Raw genomic sequence first — 19,567 nt, 5'->3', positions numbered from 1 at the left:
CCATCAGAAGAAAAGGACTAATAAACCTATCCTAGGCCCACTCAATGGGTGTTTTTTCCTTGTGGAAAATGCAAGGCCTGTAAAGTCAGCAAGAGGGTTCTTACATATGAAACACCGGCTATGGATGGTCCCAAAAAGATAAGGAAATTTCTCACCTGCATGACTCCCCACACTGTGTACTGCCTAACATGTCCCTGCGGCCTAAAATATATAGGCAGTACTATCCATCCTACCAAAATTAGGATTTTGGAACACATGCGGGCGATCAATAATGGGGATGAAACATATCCGGTGGCACTCCATTTTAATCTGAAACATCAACGTAATAGAGATCTTCTTAGCTATTACTGTTTGAATCAAGTGCCGGTCAACCCACAGGGTGGAGACAGGGTTCGCATCCTTAAACGGCTGGAATCCCGTTATATTATTAACCTTTAGACAAAGGCCCCCCTGGGACTCAATAGCAGTGAGGAATTAGCCATACAATTAGGTGATTAGATCCTCCTTCTTCAATCTTGATACATGATAAGAGGTGTTTATGTTTATGTTTGACATATGGGTGCATTGGGTATCGTCTCCGAATGAACTGTAAAGAGATTTGCATGCTGAGCTCTTCACGGCGGTGAAGAGTCAACTGATGAATTTTGAATTTGATTTATTTTGCTGCTTATAACCACCATATCACTATATTTATTAGTCATAGAGACCTAGTCAGACATTTCAATATGTAAGTGCCCATTCAGGGCTAGATATTTTCCATCTGGGACTCTCTGTCTATGTGATATTGCCCATCCAGGGCGCGATTGTGACTAAGGAGGTGGCCATCCCATGGTTAGCGTTTCCCGAGAGTCGGGTGTAGGTTCACATGATTTCATGTATTATGAATTTTTATATATTTTCATATGAAGTAGCTTGAACCAGCCCGCTTTCGCACATATTATCCATCCAGGTTTTGATGAATTGTATATAACATTTATGTGTGCAAGCTCGGTATAAGTTGTAATACTTTTTGTAAACGCTTACTGGGTTTGATGGGACCCGGAAATAGTTCCAAGATGGCGGCAGTACGCGACTTTTAATATGGATTGTCCTTTTTTAGGTCTCGCTTTCGAGACCTATTGTCGTCGAGATGCCTCTCAAGGGAGACAGACTGGGGCACGCGCAGTGTCAGTGTTGTGATTGTTGTCTGTGAACGCGCTTCACATGAACAGCATTTGCGCGTTGAGTGCTCCTCTCCGGAAGACCTGCTGGCACGCGCAGGGCGATTGGAGGTTGTGAACGCGCTTGTGAAGACGCGCTAGCATCAAATGTATAAGATCTGCACGTGTACGGCTGGCGCCGCGTTAATTACCCCCATGTGTGCTTCTTTAATTAACAAACACACGAGAAATGCATGCTCGCTTTAGCTATGGGCTGTTGCAATATACCTCCTCTGTATTGCTCCAAGCGCGGCGCGCTTTACATGTACAGCATGCCTCACGCCACTTACCGGCTCTTGTGGGGACTCTGCGCTGCTCCTCGGCTGGTCTCCGTCTTCAGCCGGTCACTGCAGCAACACGCGGTGCTCCCTCTTGCTCTCAGGAGCCCGTCTGAATTCCTGCTTTGGCAGCACCATGCGGCATTCACGAAGGCGAGGTGGGCTCCCGCCGGACTTTCTCTACTGTCTACCTCCCTGAGCCGCGCAGCACTTATTCAAGTAAGTACGGCGAAGTCCGCAGGCGCTGCCACTGGGCACGAGCCGCAGACCACGCCGATGTGCACGCTCACGGCATGCATACAACGCGCGCCTGGCGCTCATTCACTTTCCCTTGAGTACACCCTGTCATCTTTGCATGCTTCCGTGATAACAGTAAATTGCCATGCATGTATTTCTGCGTTTATTCACAACGTTACTTTTGTCAAGTAGTCTAGGCCGTGAATATCCGCGAATTCCCAAATATTTTCTTGTTCGTTAACAGTCGGATGCCCTTTAGCGAATAACATTGGCTACACATAGTAACAGAGGAAAATGACTGAATTGCACTGCACGGGTCACTCCTGTGCAGTGAGATAATACAGTGCATCAGGGCGGTTACCGTGTGTGCAGTACTTCTGTGTACAGACTTGCATGAGGTGCTGAAGTACCGAGAGCTGCAGCTCACCCCTCCTGACCCCAGAACTGCACAGTAGAGAAGCCTGTGCCCTGGACAGTGGGTAGCGTTAATGTCCGGTCCGTGAGTGAGTCAGGAGATAATTTGGCGCTGGACGGGCGGGCCGGCCCGGAGCATCCATGAAGCTGAAACTACTGCCCTTGTGTCACGTGGTATTGTTGGCGCGCACTGGGTACAGCAGACATCTGAGACCCTGGTGATTTGACCCCTGAGGCACTGATGTTGCAGCATTCCTTTCAGTTGCTGTTCTGCCGCCACCCGGTCCGAGATAGCAGGTCAGTATATGGGATAATTATTTGTGTCTGTTTATGGGCCTGTCGGTCTAGGTGGGTGTGCTAGGTTAAACTGATGTTTTTTTCCGCTAAAAAATAATTCCTGCAGCAAGCTTAATTGGGCAGTGTGACATATGCAAAAATGTCTTCTTCAGCGCTGTGGTGCGGTTTTCACAGCAAGTCTATACTAGCTGATGCAGCCGAGTTACTTACTGTTTTAATCGAGATGAACAATGGAGCTTCGACTGCTTTATATAATGGTCATCTTAGAAAGCGGTTTTGAGGAGTTTTGCATTAGTTTCAAGTAATTTTTAACCCTTCTCACTGCTCAATAGTTTGCAGTTTCTTCTTAATTTAGCTTTTTCGATGTCACTCTCAGTTTCACTCATTTGCAGTTAAATGCCACTCAGAAGTGCATTGAAACAATGGAAATATAAACATAACCAATCTGTAAACGTGGCAGCCATGGTGTAAGTCAAGCTCTCGTACTGTTCCACTGACTCTTATGCTAGGTTAAAATGTGATTTTCCTGGCGCACGTTGCACGAATGGGTGTAATTTGTGTTAATTTTTTATAGGTTTCCCTCGTCTTCATTGCTTGATTTTGCTCTGAAGAAAGTGTCACTCATAGGTGCTGAAATGCCACTCATAATTACACTCAAATGATGCAAATATCACACATAGCAATCTCAAACCTTGGCAGCTATGCATGATATATAGTCCTTTTCCCGCGCCCTCAAACCGTATCCTACTATAAATACAAGATTAGACTGATATAAGCAGGCACACAATGAGCGTGCACGCGTTTCCTCAGGGCACAAGCCGGGACCGCCTTGAGGGCTCCCGTGCTCTTTGTGCACTCTCTGGTGCCCCCGGTGTCAAACCATCCACATCCATGTGCCTTGTTTCTGTGAACACATGCAGTAAGCAGGGAAGGGTGTGTTTTCTTGGGCAGCATCCCTTTCACACCTTGGACTGCAGTTCAGAAAGGCAATCAAGGCTGTGTATTACATTGGCTTTGAGCTTCAGTGCCGCAAAGTAGTGGGAAAGTGGATTTAGTACATTAAATCAGTGTGATTCCTGCCACTGACAGCTTCGCCGGTGCTATTCCATGACAAATCAATACAGTCTCCTTATTTACACTCTCATCCGTTCCTGGTCGTACCGACAGCCAGTTTCAGTAGCTATTTATTTTTCAATTTCTAACTTTTTTTGTTTCTCTTGAGAATGGCATATAATGTATTTTGCAACTCTTTTCTTGGTTTTAAAGTCTCTGCTTGTTCAGTTTACTTGTTTCACTGGTGCCTGGTACATAAATTCCCCTGTGGAGGAAAAAAACGGTGTGTTCCATTCTGTAATGCAGAGGCCTCAACAATGCTGAAAATGGTACTGCCCTATTTTTTGGTACCAGTAAAAAACAAGCATTTGCAATGCAATAGGTCTCGCATTTGTGAGAGTTTAAGCTATTGGCAATGTAAATAACAATGCATTTTATTTATGTTTTAAAAATCAACAAGTAAATAAAAGGCATTGTCATTTACAATGCCAATAGCTCAAACTCTAGTAAATGCGAGACCTATTGCATTGCAAATGCTTGTATTTTTAACCCATGTGGAACTGCCAAGCATCTTGTGAGCAGGAACATTAAGCTCAAGGTATTGTCTGGAACAGCTTCACTGAAGGAATGCACATCTGGTTTGACATTGCTGCTCCAGGGTATTGTTCGTAGATCCCACCCACCTCTCGCTATATAAATGGTGTTATTGATGATGATAAAAAAAGAAAACGAACGCTTCAGTTAGCAATGTTTGGAAACAAGTTGCTGCTGAGTGATGTGTGCTGAGCTCACAAGCACAGCCATTGCTTCACTCTGGACGTCGTGCCTTTTCAAGATGGCGCGCGAGGAATACATATGAAAGCTTGCAAGGCGTGTCTTGAAAGGTGTTCATGCCATCAAGACATATGGCGTGGCTGGTGGGGGAAACCGCTTTAAAGGGATTTTATTGTGGGCCTTAAAATCCATTTAACGATACTAGATACTGTCATAACTCTTATCAATTTAATTAGCACAGGGCCGGAAAGCATATTCTGCCTCCTTTCAAAACTGATGACTTGCATTTAGGGGAGCTGAATGATCCTGTAAGAGAAAAATATGGCACTTTGCCACTTCTTGAAATTTTAATAACTCAAGGACAAAATGAAGTATTTATTACATAGCATAACGAATAATGTGGAATAATGGTACTCTTCCTTCTGTGCATAACTCTTTATATCTAGTTGGACTAATATTCAATGTTGTGGATGATACAGCCACTACATCCGATCTATTATTGTGACTTCCTAATGCGGCTAAGACTACTGCATAACATGTTGCATTAAAAACATCATGTTTCAATCCTATACTTCAATTTAGCAATAAAATGCATTCTGGGAGTTTTATTAGGTCACCTTGATTGAACCAAGTGGACCAAATGTCGGTATTACAATGCTGTAACAAAGGATATTCTGGCTAGAATTTGGTGTCCCACCCTCGTGGCTTGTAATCGCATGTTAACATGAAACGAGATCAAACTCTATGGTCGCGTGAAAAATATCTGCACAGCTTTGTTCCTTAGATTCCTCACTTGTCAAAGTTGGGAGTGTTTACAGACCGACTTACAGTGTGAACAAGCATTTACAATGCAATGGTCTCGGCAATATTATAGGTAGAGCTATTGGTATTGCTCATTTTTTTTTTTATCATTATTGTATCCCTAAATAAATGGCAATGTCATTTCTATTGGCATTAGCTTTTTTTTTTGCATATGTGATACCTATTGCATTAGCAGAGAGAGAGTGAGGTAGTGAGAGAGTGGTGGTGCCCTGTGCGACAATGTTTGTTGACGCCCCCCAATGACCACCTCTGCCACGGATTCCCTCACTAGCACCCTTTAACAGTCACCGAGTCACCATAACCACACTCTCAGATGCATTGAATTAGTTATATAGCGCCACTCATACCAGTGTAGGGTGTCCGAGCACTTTGCATCACACACACATTACACAGAGACAATCAATCATACGTGTGTAAATCAGTGTATAGGAAATGTTACTTAAGCCAAAGGACTGAAAGTGTAGGAGTCACATGTCATCCATTCTGGTAGGCAGTATAGTTTAGGAGTGCTTGGTGTGGAGAAGCACAAACTCAGAGTCGAAAAAGAAACAGCATAGTTGGGAGTTCTCTTTAATAATACGAATTGATTTCTAGCCAAATTAACCCTTTTTGCAACATTAATCAATGTTCTAATAATGTATACTTTGCAGTGTATATGCAGTTCTGGGATGAAAGATAATAGCTCACCATTCTATATTAGGACTTTAAGTTTAAGTTATAAATGGTAAGTAACAGAAGGATGTCTCTTTTGAAAGCAGTAATCTGTTTACATCATATGCACCCTGTAATCTACTTAGTACACGTTCTATTAACCCTCTGCACTAACTTCATATGAGTCAAAACCTCAACTATACAAAATGCTGCTCGCTCTCCCAGAAGATAATTAATCACACAAGTTTTTTCGACATTTATGTGAGGCCTGGTAAATGCCGGCGGAAAGAAACGCTGCAGCAGGTGCTTCAAAAGTTTAATAAACTTGCAAACACGGCACCGCCATGAAGCCAGCACCCGGTGTGGTGGCACCGGTCGCACCGCCCTAAAGCCGGCCCTGATCCCGCCCACTTCGACCACTGGCACGCATGCATTTCAAATTATACACCTGCCTCACCTTTAAACTTGCTGGGGACGGCCGCCGGTGCAATCTGCAGAGTTCACAGGAGAGGAGGGGCTGGAGCCGGGAGGAACAGCTGACTGCAGGGCAGGCTGAGGCTGCTTCAAATCGAAGGCGGAAGACGAGGAGCCACGCAGAGGCCTCGCCGTCGTAATCAAGATGGCCGGTCAGTGGTACTGGTCACTCTCCCTCGTAGTCGCAGGCTCAGCTCGGAAGTGGAAAAGGAGGGGTGGGGGATCCCAACGATAAAGGGCAAAGGTATGGGGCGGGGCAGTACTGTACCTGACGCGTCACGCGCCCACCACAGCACCTAGTAAATAATCTGACCCACGATTGGGTCACAGAAACCCCAGGGCAGGTCAGCACACTCTTGGGGGCAGGTCGGGAAGTCGCTGCTGGTTTTGCAGGATCCTAATTGGTAGCAGCTTCCCGCCTGCAAAGATATACGGCCCTGCAGGTGTTACTTGTGGGCAGGGGCCGCAGCCCGCAGAGCACAAACACCTAAAGGACAGAAAGGGGTGTGGTGACTGAGGAAGGCAACCATCGGCTGCAACATGGGCGGACTAGACAATGCCGAGGGCCCGGGCGCCTCGGGTCATTTGCAAAATCAGCAGCTTCCTCCATGCAAAACAAAGGACACCGAGCCACCGCATGCAAAAACTCACGTTTCTTTCTCGTTTTAGCCAGGTTTTCTACCGTAAAACTGGACATTTTCTACCCATGTCAAAACGAACATATAACTGGCCCAGGCCGTTTCACAGTATAAACCGGAGCACAACCATGACCAGCATGTTTATATGACACCATCGGTGCAGTTTTGATAGAGTTGAAAAATTAAGTTTTGCTAAGGAAAGTCTGCTCTCAGATACAACAACTTCCGGGGACTGGAGACTCCCGGCCCAGCAATGTATCGCCGCATTTAATATATAAGCGCATTTCGCATGTTTATCTTGCCTCCAGTGCCCGGGGAAAACAAAAACAGGTGACGAACGTGACCCTACCTCATCCGAACCCCGAGCAGACATCTCCCGCCGGCGCCTCCGATCTGCTGAGGGGAGAGGAGCCGAGATCCGGCGGGGGTCGGGCCAGTCAGCACCACACACCGCTTCTTCCGCTCTGGGCAAACAAGAGAGTGGATGGGGGCTGGGCTGGGCAGAAGGAGGAGACCTCCACCCCGTGAAAGAGGCCGGGGGCTCTTAAGAGCAAACCTAAGAGCAAACCTTCACAGCTGGATAAGAAATTGAATACAAGGTGTACATTTTTTTCTGTTTCAGTAGGAAATTGCTGACGCGTGCTATTAGCAAAACCCTCCGGCAGTGCGGAATCGAAGCTTTTCCTATATGCTATATTTCAGCAGCGATCGAGCAGCCGGGTTTACGACCAAGATAAGTTACAGTGCCTAGTAAAAGTCAACTCTTCGCGTCTGCATTTTACCCTGAGATTGAATCATTAAACAAGCACACCACTGCCTAGCACACCACTGCCTTTCTCCGAGGCGAAGCAGAAATGCCTCGGAGAAACGCAGCGGCGGTTTCAGATTCGGGGGCGTGGCTAAAAAGTGGAAAGAACAGCAAGGAACACGCCCCCGAATCTGAAAAAGACGGAGCCTATTTGGAGGGACGGCTCTCTCCTCCAACGGCTGGCCTCCGTTTAGGAAGCCAGCCAATGGAGGAGAAGCTAAAAGAGAGGCGGGCTAAATAGCCACTCTAGAAAACATTAAATCTCCAACTTCCGGTTCTGCCTTCGGCAGACCGGTAGTCCTCGACCTAAAAAGAGCATTACATTTCCTTGTTTCACGTTCGGCTCCACATAAGAATCAAAATAAAATCTCCCGCCCAGGTGTCCATTGTCCTTGTCTCTCCCTCTGATGGCTTCTGCAGGTTGACTCCTTAGACAGAAAATATGCAAACGTGTTAGTGTTCTTTGCCCACGCTGCGTCGACTTTTCACACTTTTGGCGTGAAACCTCCACATGTTCCATTTTTGAAGATGCTTCACATGCTGTTGATTCTGACTGCCTGTTTGCTGTGCTGCTGCTTGTTTTTTTCTGAAGCTACTTTGAGCAGTGATCTTGCTCTAATAATCTGTGGTTAAGTGTTACTGGTGCTGATGGTACTGCTGATGGTACTGCCAATTTGAGTAGACTCATTGCCTGAAATAAACAGGTGGCCGCATTAAATTCAATATATCGCAGTGTATATGTCTCCTTCTGTAATTTTTACACTGATTTGTAGTGAGCCTAAGTTTGTATCACCAAAAATGTACTAATTGTAATAGCTATCTGTTATCTAAAGCGTAATTTGATGTTTGCATTTTGCCAAATGTACCACTTAGAGGATGTGTTTAGCATAAAGCAAACATTAGATTATGACTACACCACTTTGCATATCTGTATAGTTTTGTGTACATCATTTTTGCAAACCAACCTGGTAATCTTTACAGAAGATTAGAAAATCGTGCAAATTAAAGAATAATTACAATACCTCCTCTCTTGTAGGAGTGTGCAAAGTTCTTAACAAGTGGATTTTTTACTTGAAAATGAAGCCTGATGGTCCCCCCTTCAAAATTGTGGGGAAAAAAGGTTTTCCAATATCCACCTCGTTTGAAACCAGCAGCTAAGAAAACAAGCATTTGCAATGCAATAGGTCTCGCAGTTACACGAGTTAAAGCTATTGGCATTGTAAATGCCAATAGGCATTGTTATTTGCAATGTCAATAGCTCAAACTCGCGTAAATGCGAGACCTAATGCATTGCAAATGCTTGTTGATTTTGTCATTGAAATGTAAACGTGTGTTTAAATGGTGATAATGGCGCGAACCGGCACATATCGATAAAGGCTGTTGCCGAAACGCGTCTGCCCCTGCAAGTGATATGCTATTTTCTTGGCAATTTACAGGAGATTGGGAGCTGATATATATATATATATATATATATATATATATATATATTCACTTAAAAAACCATAGGTTTCACACATGTTATAGTTAGCTGTACATTTCACTCGTAAAAAAACAATGAAATTCCACGTTATAGTTAGATCAGGTAACTATAACTTGCGCGACCGCATTCCACAATGTGTCATTTCAGATGTCATCATTGATGTGAAGAGTGATGTCACTGACCATGTCATGAGTGATGTAATATGTGACGTCATCAGCAGTTTATTGTGGGCGCGCAAGTTATAGTTACCTGATCTAACTATAACGTGGAATTTCATTGGTTTTTTACGAGTGAAATGTACAGCTAACTATAACATGTGTGAAACCTATGGTTTTTTAAGTGAATCTGCAAGGTTTTTTAAATGCTAATTCCTAACTATAACGTGTGTGAAACCTATGGTTTTTTCAGTGAATTTATATATATATATATATATATATATATATATATATATATATATATATATATATATATATATATATATAAAAAGAAAAGGTTGCCCTTGCAGTGAGAACGCTCAAATAGGTAAGTAATCCTCTCTTTATTGAGGTCAGAAAAACGGAACAGCACTCGACTTTGCATCAAAATTCATCAAAGCCTGACCGGTTTCGGACTCCCCGTCCTTGTTCACAGGCACAATCAGGTAACAGCTACCTTGCAGCACACCTGCTTTTGATCTTGAACAGTCCTGCCCCACATGGGCTTGTAAAGCAAGTGCATTATGGTACCAGCAGTTTTGCAAAGTCCGTAACTTTAAACATCAATTGAAACATCACATTCCCCAGTGGGTTGATTCAAAGTCCCAGTTTGCTGCTCCATTCACCATACTATGACCTTCAATCCGGGCTTACCCATTCCGATTGCGCCTCACACGAGACGCACCAGATCCGCTGTTGCTCGCGGCAGAGCGTACTCGCGACCGGGGCCGGCCGCTTAATTTGAAAAGAAAAGGTTGCCCTTGCAGTGACAACGCTCAAATAGGTAAGTAATCCTCTCTTTATAGAGGTCAGAAAAACGGAACAGCACTCGACTTTGCATCAAAATTCATCAAAGCCTGACCGGTTTCGGACTCCCCATCCTTGTTCACAGGCACAATCAAGTAACAGCTACCTTGCAGCACACCTGCTTTTGATCTTGATTAGTCCCGCCCCACATGGGCTTGTAAAGCAAGTGCATTATGGTACCAGCAGTTCTGCAAAGTCCGTAACTTTAAACATCAATTGAAACATCACATACCCCAGTGGGTTGATTCAAAGTCCCAGTTTGCTGCTCCATTCACCATACTATGACCTTCAATCCGGGCTTACCCATTCCGATCGCGCCTCACACGAGACGCACCAGATCCGCTGTTGCTCGCGGCAGAGCATCCTCGCGACCGGGGCCGGCCGCTTAATTTGAAAAGAAAAGGTTGCCCTTGCAGTGAGAACGCTCAAATAGGTATGTAATCCTCTCTTTATTGAGGTCAGAAAAACGGAACAGCACTCAACTTTGCATCAAAATTCATCAAAGCCTTACCGGTTTCGGACTCCCCGTCCTTGTTCACAGGCACAATCAAGTAACAGCTACCTTGCAGCACACCTGCTTTTGATCTTGGACAGTCCCGCCCCACATGGGCTTGTAAAGCAAGTGCATTATGGTACCAGCAGTTCTGCAAAGTCCGTAACTTTGAACATCAATTGAAACATCACATACCCCAGTGGGTTGATTCAAAGTCCCAGTTTGCTGCTCCATTCACCATACTATGACCTTCAATCCGGGCTTACCCATTCCGATCGCGCCTCACGCGAGACGCACCAGATCCACTGTTGCTCGCGGCAGAGCGTTCTCGCGACCGGGGCCGGCCGCTTAATTTGAAAAGAAAAGGTTGCCCTTGCAGTGAGAATGCTCAAATTTACAGGAGATTGGGAGCTGCAATATATATATATATATATTTTCCATCAAATGCCCGAATATATATATATATAATCCAACAGATGCCCGAAGCTTTGGAAGGGCACACAGCTGCCAGCCAACCATCCGGCCTTCACTCATCACTCCCCTCGGCATCTCGACAAGTAATGATCGTTGCCTGACGCGTTTCGATGTATGCACATCTTATTCATAGGCTTGTTCACACAGATTGTGGCAGAGGACGCTTTATTTATTATGTTCACGCATGCTCAATTACATTAATTAGTCTATGTAGACTTTCACTTAGTGCTTGAATGTTCAATGGTATGATGGGACCTGTAGTCCCTTCTCGAGCAACAATCCTCCCTAAGTGGGTCTCAGCGCACTATTCAATATTTAGAGCATTTCACATCCTTTGTAGGAAGCAAGACGATTTGGAGAGTCCATTTGTACAAGGCTGACAGTGCCATACGGTCCTGGAATTGTTTCCAACCACAGCCTCTCTTACTTTACACGAGATGGTGCTCCTTCCTCACGACGCGGGCCGCCGTGCAAACAGATAATCCAACAAATGCCTGAAGCTTTGGAAGAGCACACAGCTGCCAGCCAATCATCCGGCCTTCACTCATCACTCCCCTCGGCATCTCGACAAGTAATGATCGTTGCCTGACTCGTTTCGATGTATGCACATCTTATTCATAGGCTTGTTCACACAGATTGTGGCAGAGGACGCTTTATTTATTTATTATGTGAGCGAGGGAAATGCCCGGTGGAATAAAAGGCCTGTCCGGCCCTGACAGCACCTTGAAAATACATGCCTGCAGCACCTGTTAGATTAACTGACTGACAACACTGCAATGAACTGATGTGTGCTGCCCAAATATGGAGTAGTGAGGTTAAGGTTGGCTATAGTCAGGAGCGTAGCTTCAGGGGCGTGTTTGGGGCGTTACACCCCCCTAGTAATTGTACTTTCTCATGAATAGTTGGGTACAGGTGCTTTCAGTCTGGGATGGTGAGGAGTCTGTCAGATTTCACCTGGGGTTTTTGCATGCACACACTGACAAAATCAACCGAACATTCTGTCTCATCTCTTTTTTGAAAGTCCTCAAAATGTTGGTTATTTTACAAAATATTGCATTTCTCTCACTTACTACATCTACAAATCTGCATTCCTTTTCCTTTCCACTGCCCCTTTAGTCCCTCTCAGACACCCTAGATATGACAAGTATGCATTTTAACATTATTTGCCAGCATGATAGTCAGAAAATCTGAAGTTCACCCCCCCCAATCTTATTGACCAAGTTACTCCCCTAGCTATAGTGCTCCAAAGTTATTCATTCATGCCATATCATTTATTTCTCATGATGTCACTTGTGTTTTAAGCCTCCCTTTTATATTCACATGAGCAGCATCCAATGTCATGTAATATGATTACTTGTGATTCCATCATTGAGACCAGGGTCATTAATTTCATTTTGACTTATGTCATCATCTTGAATCCTACTTCTTAGATCAGACAATGTCAATTAATTTGGGGTTCCCTTATTTTAAAAACCGTGTAGGTAGCCAGTGACTCCACAGGGTTCGTTATTGCTTGAGACTCACCATGTGTTACCATCTCCGTCACTCTCCCCAAAGGCACTGTAGGAACCATCTTGGTGTTTGTAGTTGAGTTGTCTTTGATACCCTGAAAAAATAAAACAAAACCGAAATGTAGTTGACGGATGCAAGATCAGTGTTGTGAGGTTTCACATCAAGGCGCTTCTCCGCCAGGAGAGAAGGCCATCATTTTGTCAGAAACTAGTTTCTAACTAACTGCAGAGAGGTCAGCTCTTCAACTCAAACAGGGTGTGCAGCTCAATTCCTACACTGCTACAAGACATACTTGGTTACCACCTGCAAAAAAAGACATTGTCTGTTCACCCCCAGAGCTGACTGAGCACCTCAATCTCTTCATAGCAAAAATCCCTATCTTAACAGGGGGAATAGGTAGCAAATAGATCTATGTTGCTATACAATATATACATTGACAATTGCCAACATGTACATTGGCGTATAATCCTGAGGTACTCCTGGGACAGAAAATACCATATTCCTCAAGTATATTTGAAGCCACACTGACAACCGTTTATAGTCATTGATGTTAACATTCCTAAGAACTCTATCTTAAAATTTCACTCATTTTGGATGACCTGCCACCAACAGCCCCAGTAAATTAGGCACAAATGAACAGTTTGGCCATAGTTAAAGTCTTCCAAGCAGCACTCACAGCTCACCCTGACCACTTTTCATGGCTGGATCATAGTCTGGTGAGCCCTTCAACTTACAAAACATTCATTTGATTTCCTTGGAATGTCATTGACTCTTGGTGACTTCTGTCCCACAGTAGATCTATCTATCCCTCATGGTTACTGCTTTAACTTTCCCTGGAGCTAATTTGCTTCTGAAGTACCTTGCTCCATATGATCCACCTACCGCTGCTCATGTATCCCACAGCCGTGGTCTTGATCGCTGTCGTCAGCTGTCCCGTTTTCTCCAGATACTGCAAGACGTAGATAATGGGGGCAAACGTCAGCATGTTCTGCTCCCCGCAGCCGTATGGCATCTGAATCAGATTGCCAAGGTTCTGCAACGTCGACCCCATGATATCACCTTTAGAGAAAAAGAATCCTGAGTCAGGTGGCAACACCCAAAAGACCTGTCATTGGTTCATCAACAGCATTAAAAAGCTATTAATCAAAATCTTTTGTCTTTCACTTTTAAGAGGATGGTGCAATGACAGCAAAGCAACACTTACTTCAGACTGAAAGGGGTACAAACCAGCGACTCTGCTCTTGTAATCCTGCTACACATACCTATTCTCTGGGGTTTCCACGTGAGAGCCAACTGGACAAGGTTCCTCTTACAAATATACTTGTAGACTTCAGAGAGACCAACACACTGCACCCTAGATTTTCCTACTCTTTGGACAATCCAAAGGCTCCATACACAGAGCAGTCAAGGCACACATGACTCAGCACGGGAAGTCACCAAGAGACTCCAGGAAGTTCACAGTTGGTACCTCTTTTCATCAGCGTCTGTGGCATAGATGCAGTAGAACCTCTAGCCTTCTCTTTGTCCTTCTGACAGTGACACAAATCAATGTGGGTGGTGATCCTGTAGAGAGTCATCACACCTCAGATGCCAGTTCCAGCTACTGGTGGCCCTTATCCCCATCTCCTCAGATGTTCTTCCCAGCTATGTTTCACATTGCACTGGAAATTCACTTAATTGACTGCAATTTTACAGGACAATTAAGAAGCCTCTTGAAGAGCCAGGCAATCAAAAGCCATCCCGAGACTTCAGTCACAACTAGCAGCAAATGGGGCACGAAGTATTGTTAGGAGCAATATCCCTTATCTATGACTGTTGAGGTGCCAACACTGAAAAGGTTCACTGCTTAAAGCTACTTTATTTAAATGGCCTACATTTTCTATTTTAAGCTGGTCAAGCACACACAGACTACTCATCCAGGTACTACTTTAAAGACATGAATTTTTTGTCTTGGATGTGAATTGTATGCAGCATCTCTTTTAATTATACTAACCCTACATATAATGTCTACTTCTGGGACTGTCTTCAGCCACTTTAGGTCTCAGAATAGTGGGTTTGAGTTCCCCTTTGTAAACAGATACCTACAAGTTGTAGGGTATCATTTTCTTGTTGAGCCAAATACAGCGGCACTCATAAGAAGCTGTCCGTTGAGTATGTTGTAAATTTGAGTTGGTAGCCTGAAGGGTTATGATTTTATATATTTTTCCAAAACACCAAGAGAGTGCAGAGTGGGGACGTTTCTACCTTGATGGGAAAACGCATTTAAAGAAGATATTGATTCAACGTCTCATGCCCAGGAGAAGATACCCATCAGCACCCAATACCTAGATAAACTCTTTGAGATTTCAGAATACCTTAAGGAGTATGACTGCCTATTTTTGTTTATTTCATTTCTATATATTTGTCAACATGTAAGTTGAAGGGCAAGAACTCGATCACAGGATACAAGATTTTGACATCTTGGCCAAAAAGGCTTTAGCAGATTAGTGTTGTCTTCGAGATGTTCAACGCAGACTTTTGTCGAGCTAAGTGGGTTTTATCATCCAACAAACCGGCCCTGATCAGTCAGTGACTGACTTGCCCAAGTACATCAGCGTGTGGTCCAAAGTGGCCTCTGCACTTATGGACATTAAAAATAAATCTTGCCTCTCGGAACCGGAGGTCCAGGGAGCATCTTTTGGAGAGGCATCAAGCCAAGGGTATACTTCTCACTCCCACAAGTAAGCTATGGAATCTGGGAGTCTGATAGGAGTCTGAATCATTATCCTCCATTAAAGGTGCAACATTTTGCACATCACACCAGTCTTGAAGTCTCCTGAATGGCTGCCAATTAAATACAGGGTAGAATGTAAATTATTTGCCTAGTCCACGCGGCCAACATAGCAGTATTAAGGAGGAACATTCCAAATTGTTTACTGCTTAGTTATATACATTTCACCTAGCAGGTGTGCCTCACATTGCTACCACTGAGATACAAAGAATTTGGGGCAAGGCCTCTACTTTTGTAAAAAAAAAAAAAAAAAAAAAAAAAAAAACACCTACCTTTGGGTATCATTTTCCATGCCTCTTCACTTCAAAAGGGGTGAAAAGAAATTGCAAAACAACTGTCACCCGTACAACAAAAAATACACAATGAGGTTCCTTGAGTCTGGCCCAATTCAGCCATTGCTTGAAAAAAGTGCCTTTCATCTTCTGGATGAGCCCAAGGCATTTTGTGGATGTTTACATTTTGCAGTGGTGATTGGCAAAGGAGTCTGTCCCTGGCATTGCAGCTTATGAGAGAGCTGCTGGTCAAGAGCTAAAAAAAAGCTGCAGAGAGGCCCCTTGCTGCCCCTCTCTGACTGTCAAAAACTGAACCGAGTAGCTGTTTTTTAGGCCCATGCTCAGCGGCTCTGGGTAGTGAAGCACAACATAGTGCTGCACCGCCCATCACTGTTTTCCAAACCTCTTTTATTTTAAGCATTTAGTCCATAATGGTTTAACTGTTACTCCTCTTCCTTTGCTTATCCATCCCCTCAAAGCACTTTATAAAATCACTGAAGAAAAGTAAAAAGTCTAACCAATCATCTGCCAAAGAGGCTTAACGGATGAAATTCAACAGCTGTGAAATTTCTTCCTCCTAACTAGTTTGGACTAGCTGAACAAGTTACTTACCTTCAGTAACACTTATTCTGGTACAGACTCATTCTAGGCACAGATTCTTCACCTTTTGAACATTTCCCAGGTGTCAGACTAGATCTGGAAACTTTTCAGCAGTATCTCTGCGCGTTAAAAGGTGGTGCCTTTCGGCTCCGCACTGATGCCGTTCCGCTCCGGGAATGACATGCAGGGCCTATATAGACACCACTCCTGGAAGCTGATGTCAGTTGCTTTTAAGAATTCCTAGCAAGCTGGTAGATTCTGGACTTGGGATCTTATTAATGGATAGAATCCAATCACAGATGGAGCAGAATAGGAGGGTCAGTGAGGAATTTGCTGCTAGCTAGAGTGTACTAGAAAGAGTATTACCAAAGGTAAGTAACTTGATCTTCTGATATAGACATCTGAAAGAAACACGTTAGTTAGATTCCTCACCTTAGAATATCCCCAGGCGTCAGACTGGATCCGGAAGATTTTTCGTCAGCAATACCCCTTGCGCGTCGCTAGGCGTCGTCTGCGGCTCCGCGTCCGTCGTCGGCGTCGTGCGCCGGGATGACGTCGTCGGAGTACTTAGACGCCGCCCTCGCGCGCTGACGTCAGTTCTTCTTTTTTCCGCGCCAGTAAGCGCAGATCCGGGAGAGCTACCCCTTTTAGTCTTTTTTGACTACATCTTTTTGATCATTTTTAGGTCTCGCTGAGCCCCAGCGCTTGCGCTGGCTCGGAGAGACATTTTATAGTTGGAATTTTCAAAGTGCTGCCGTGGCCTAAAGCTTCAGTGCACGTGAACGTGCACGCGCGCAGCGCCATGTGTCTTTCCTCGGCAGCACGCGATCGCAATCGCGATCACTTTCACTTTCGTGGCCGCGTGGCGAAAGCTTGTTGCGGTTGCAAACCGGCCGATTTCTTGTTTGTAGCCACAAAAAAACGGTCGTACTTCTGGCCACCGGTTTTGAATCTGGGCTTAGGCTCAACATCCTGTGATTCTGGTCAGATCACTCCCATCTCCTCGTGTTTAAAAAAGAAAATAATTGTGTGACCTAGTCCAGGCATGTTGTAAGTGCTCTAACATTTATCTATTTTAGTCACCGTGTTTGACAGCTCCGGATCAATCACTCGCTGCTATTAACATGTAATGTCATCGACGTTTCAAGGAGCATTGTACAATATTCACCTCCGAAAAAAAGTTGTGTGATGCCACTCGTGTGGGGTCATGAAGATCAAAGGGCATTTGATGTAACATTAACTGCCCTTTTGCTGAAATGTTGCCGCTGTGAGTTTCATGGGAAAAGAAGGAGTTTTACTGCGCGCGCACTCCCAGTGCAAACAGTTTCTCTCCACAGTAACATGGACGACGTTACCGAGTCTGCTAGTTATCTGCAATTCATGACAAAGTACCCAGTATCTACTTCAAAGCCTGCGAGGGTCATACCACTGGCAATCACACTCGAACAAACACGCATTCCAGTGCTCTGTTTTCATCGCTAGTTTATTTCTTCGTTTGCCATGAGCACATGCTGTGAGCTTTCAAGTGTCAGAAGGAGCAGCAAATTTGCTTTCATCTCCTAAGCCTCATTTTGCATAAAACTTAACTGAAATGAAAGAAAAAGTGAAAACACGAAAGGATAAAACGACCCCTCACTTGAACATGAAATTGTGGAGGTGACAAGTGGCTGCCCTGCCAAGTAATGAAACCATTAAAAGCCCAAGTTATACTTTTAATCCTCAAGGATGAACATATTTGGTTCAACAAATTATCGTGTTTTTTCCATCAATTCATGATAAAGCTACACTTGGGAGCTGATTTAGAGTTTGACGGATACACCAACAAAATGATGGTGTGGTGGAAGAAACACCACCAACGTCTCACCCTACTTTATGGCGGGAGCCGCCGCCAATGAAACATCTGTGTCGGCACTTCCCTTCCCATCATGTTACACCCTGTCTCCAAACTCAGGTTTCTCTCCTGCCTCCTAGCCCTGACCACTTCCAACTCTTTCCCATGACTCCTCCCCTCTGCACCAGTGGCGGCCGGCGAGGGGGGTTGTGGGGTGTCACGGGGTGGGTGTCGCAGTAGAGGTCACGGGGGTGGGTGCAGTGGGGGTGTCACATGGGGGTGAATAAAAAAAATAAACTTTCCTTGCCACCGGGTCCCGTGTCCTGCATCTCTGCTCCTGCTCTACTCCCTCCGACTCCAGGAACAGGACTCAGGCAGCCAGGCTGCTTTCCCTAAGCCAATCACAACGCTGCAATGCAGAATTGTGAGTGGTTTGAGCGCTTGTGACATGGAGCTCAGCCAGGGGCTCGAAGGGTGGGCATGTCCTCCACACAGTCTGTAATGCAGCATGCGTGGAGAACGGGGAAAGTGCGCATGACTTGTTTGGCGGCCCGAGAGAGCCGACCAAACAGTCATTGCGTACTTAGGAGTAGGCAAACCACTCCAACCCCACCCTGCTCCGAGAGCAGGGCAGCCCCGCCCACTCACCCGCCTGCAAAGCAGCACAAAGCATAAAATGATAATGATGCAAAGTTATTATCATTTTATGTTTCAACTATGCACTGCTTAAAAGCAGTGGGGCGACACTCCTCTGCCATAGCGGAGGAGCGATCACTGCTCTGCACCCTCTTCACTCCGTCCACTTCCTGTTGCTGTGCCACTCCACCACCATCTTAGGTTTCCAGAACTAATATGTTTTTCACAGACCCACATTAGCAGTCTGCCTTATGTGGTGAGGGTGGTCAGCCACAGACCCGCACAGAGACACTTCCGCGCAGTTCCTTGACAGGAACTACGATAGTTTACACAGAGGCCTGTCAAAGAGGATGTATCATTGAAATTTTGGTGAATTTGTAACCCTAAATTGGGTAATTGGTCTGCCATCATCTTCCGAGGTGCTCACTCATAAAACCGTGAACATGCTGCCGTTGGGAAAGCAGGCTTGCCTATCCTGTAAATTGAGCATGGGAGCAATTGGTTTGGCACCTTTCCTTATAATGCCCATCCCTATGTCGAGGTAGTGTCATGGATCAAAAGAAGCTGTGCACACAAATTTATGATAAAAGTTGTGTTCATTTATTGGAGCATCCAAACACCTCTGCAGCAGGATTACAACTGCCCAACACAACGTTTAGAATATGGAATGTAATACAAACATCAACAATCTTAGCCAAGGGAGAAAACCAGGTAAAAATACAATGATGTAAGAGATAAAAATGTAGGACCATTACAGAGCCCACATTCTACCACATTAACTTACCACAGGTTGCGATTCCACTTTTCTTCATCCTATGAAGATGCACCATTCACTGTGTGTTGGAAGCCGTAG

At 44.8% G+C, this 19,567-nt stretch overlaps 1 protein-coding gene across 1 annotated transcript in view; it reads right to left on the bottom strand.

Moving 5' to 3' along the window:
• The window catches only part of LOC146812815 (alpha-2-macroglobulin-like protein 1), an 820,867-nt gene that overhangs the window by 288,567 nt on the left and 512,733 nt on the right, over window positions 1–19,567 (bottom strand). Inside the window, exons 24-25 of the mRNA XM_085615206.1 lie at window positions 13,488–13,664; window positions 12,618–12,699 (exon numbers count right to left, since the gene is read on the bottom strand). Coding sequence (XP_085471332.1) covers window positions 12,618–12,699; window positions 13,488–13,664 — 259 coding nt within the window. The remainder of the gene's footprint in view (window positions 1–12,617; window positions 12,700–13,487; window positions 13,665–19,567) is intronic.

The sequence above is a fragment of the Triturus cristatus genome, chromosome 7 (genome assembly GCF_964204655.1).
Source record: "Triturus cristatus chromosome 7, aTriCri1.1, whole genome shotgun sequence".
Taxonomy (NCBI): domain Eukaryota; kingdom Metazoa; phylum Chordata; class Amphibia; order Caudata; family Salamandridae; genus Triturus; species Triturus cristatus.
This window is presented reverse-complemented; position numbering and strand designations above follow the sequence as displayed.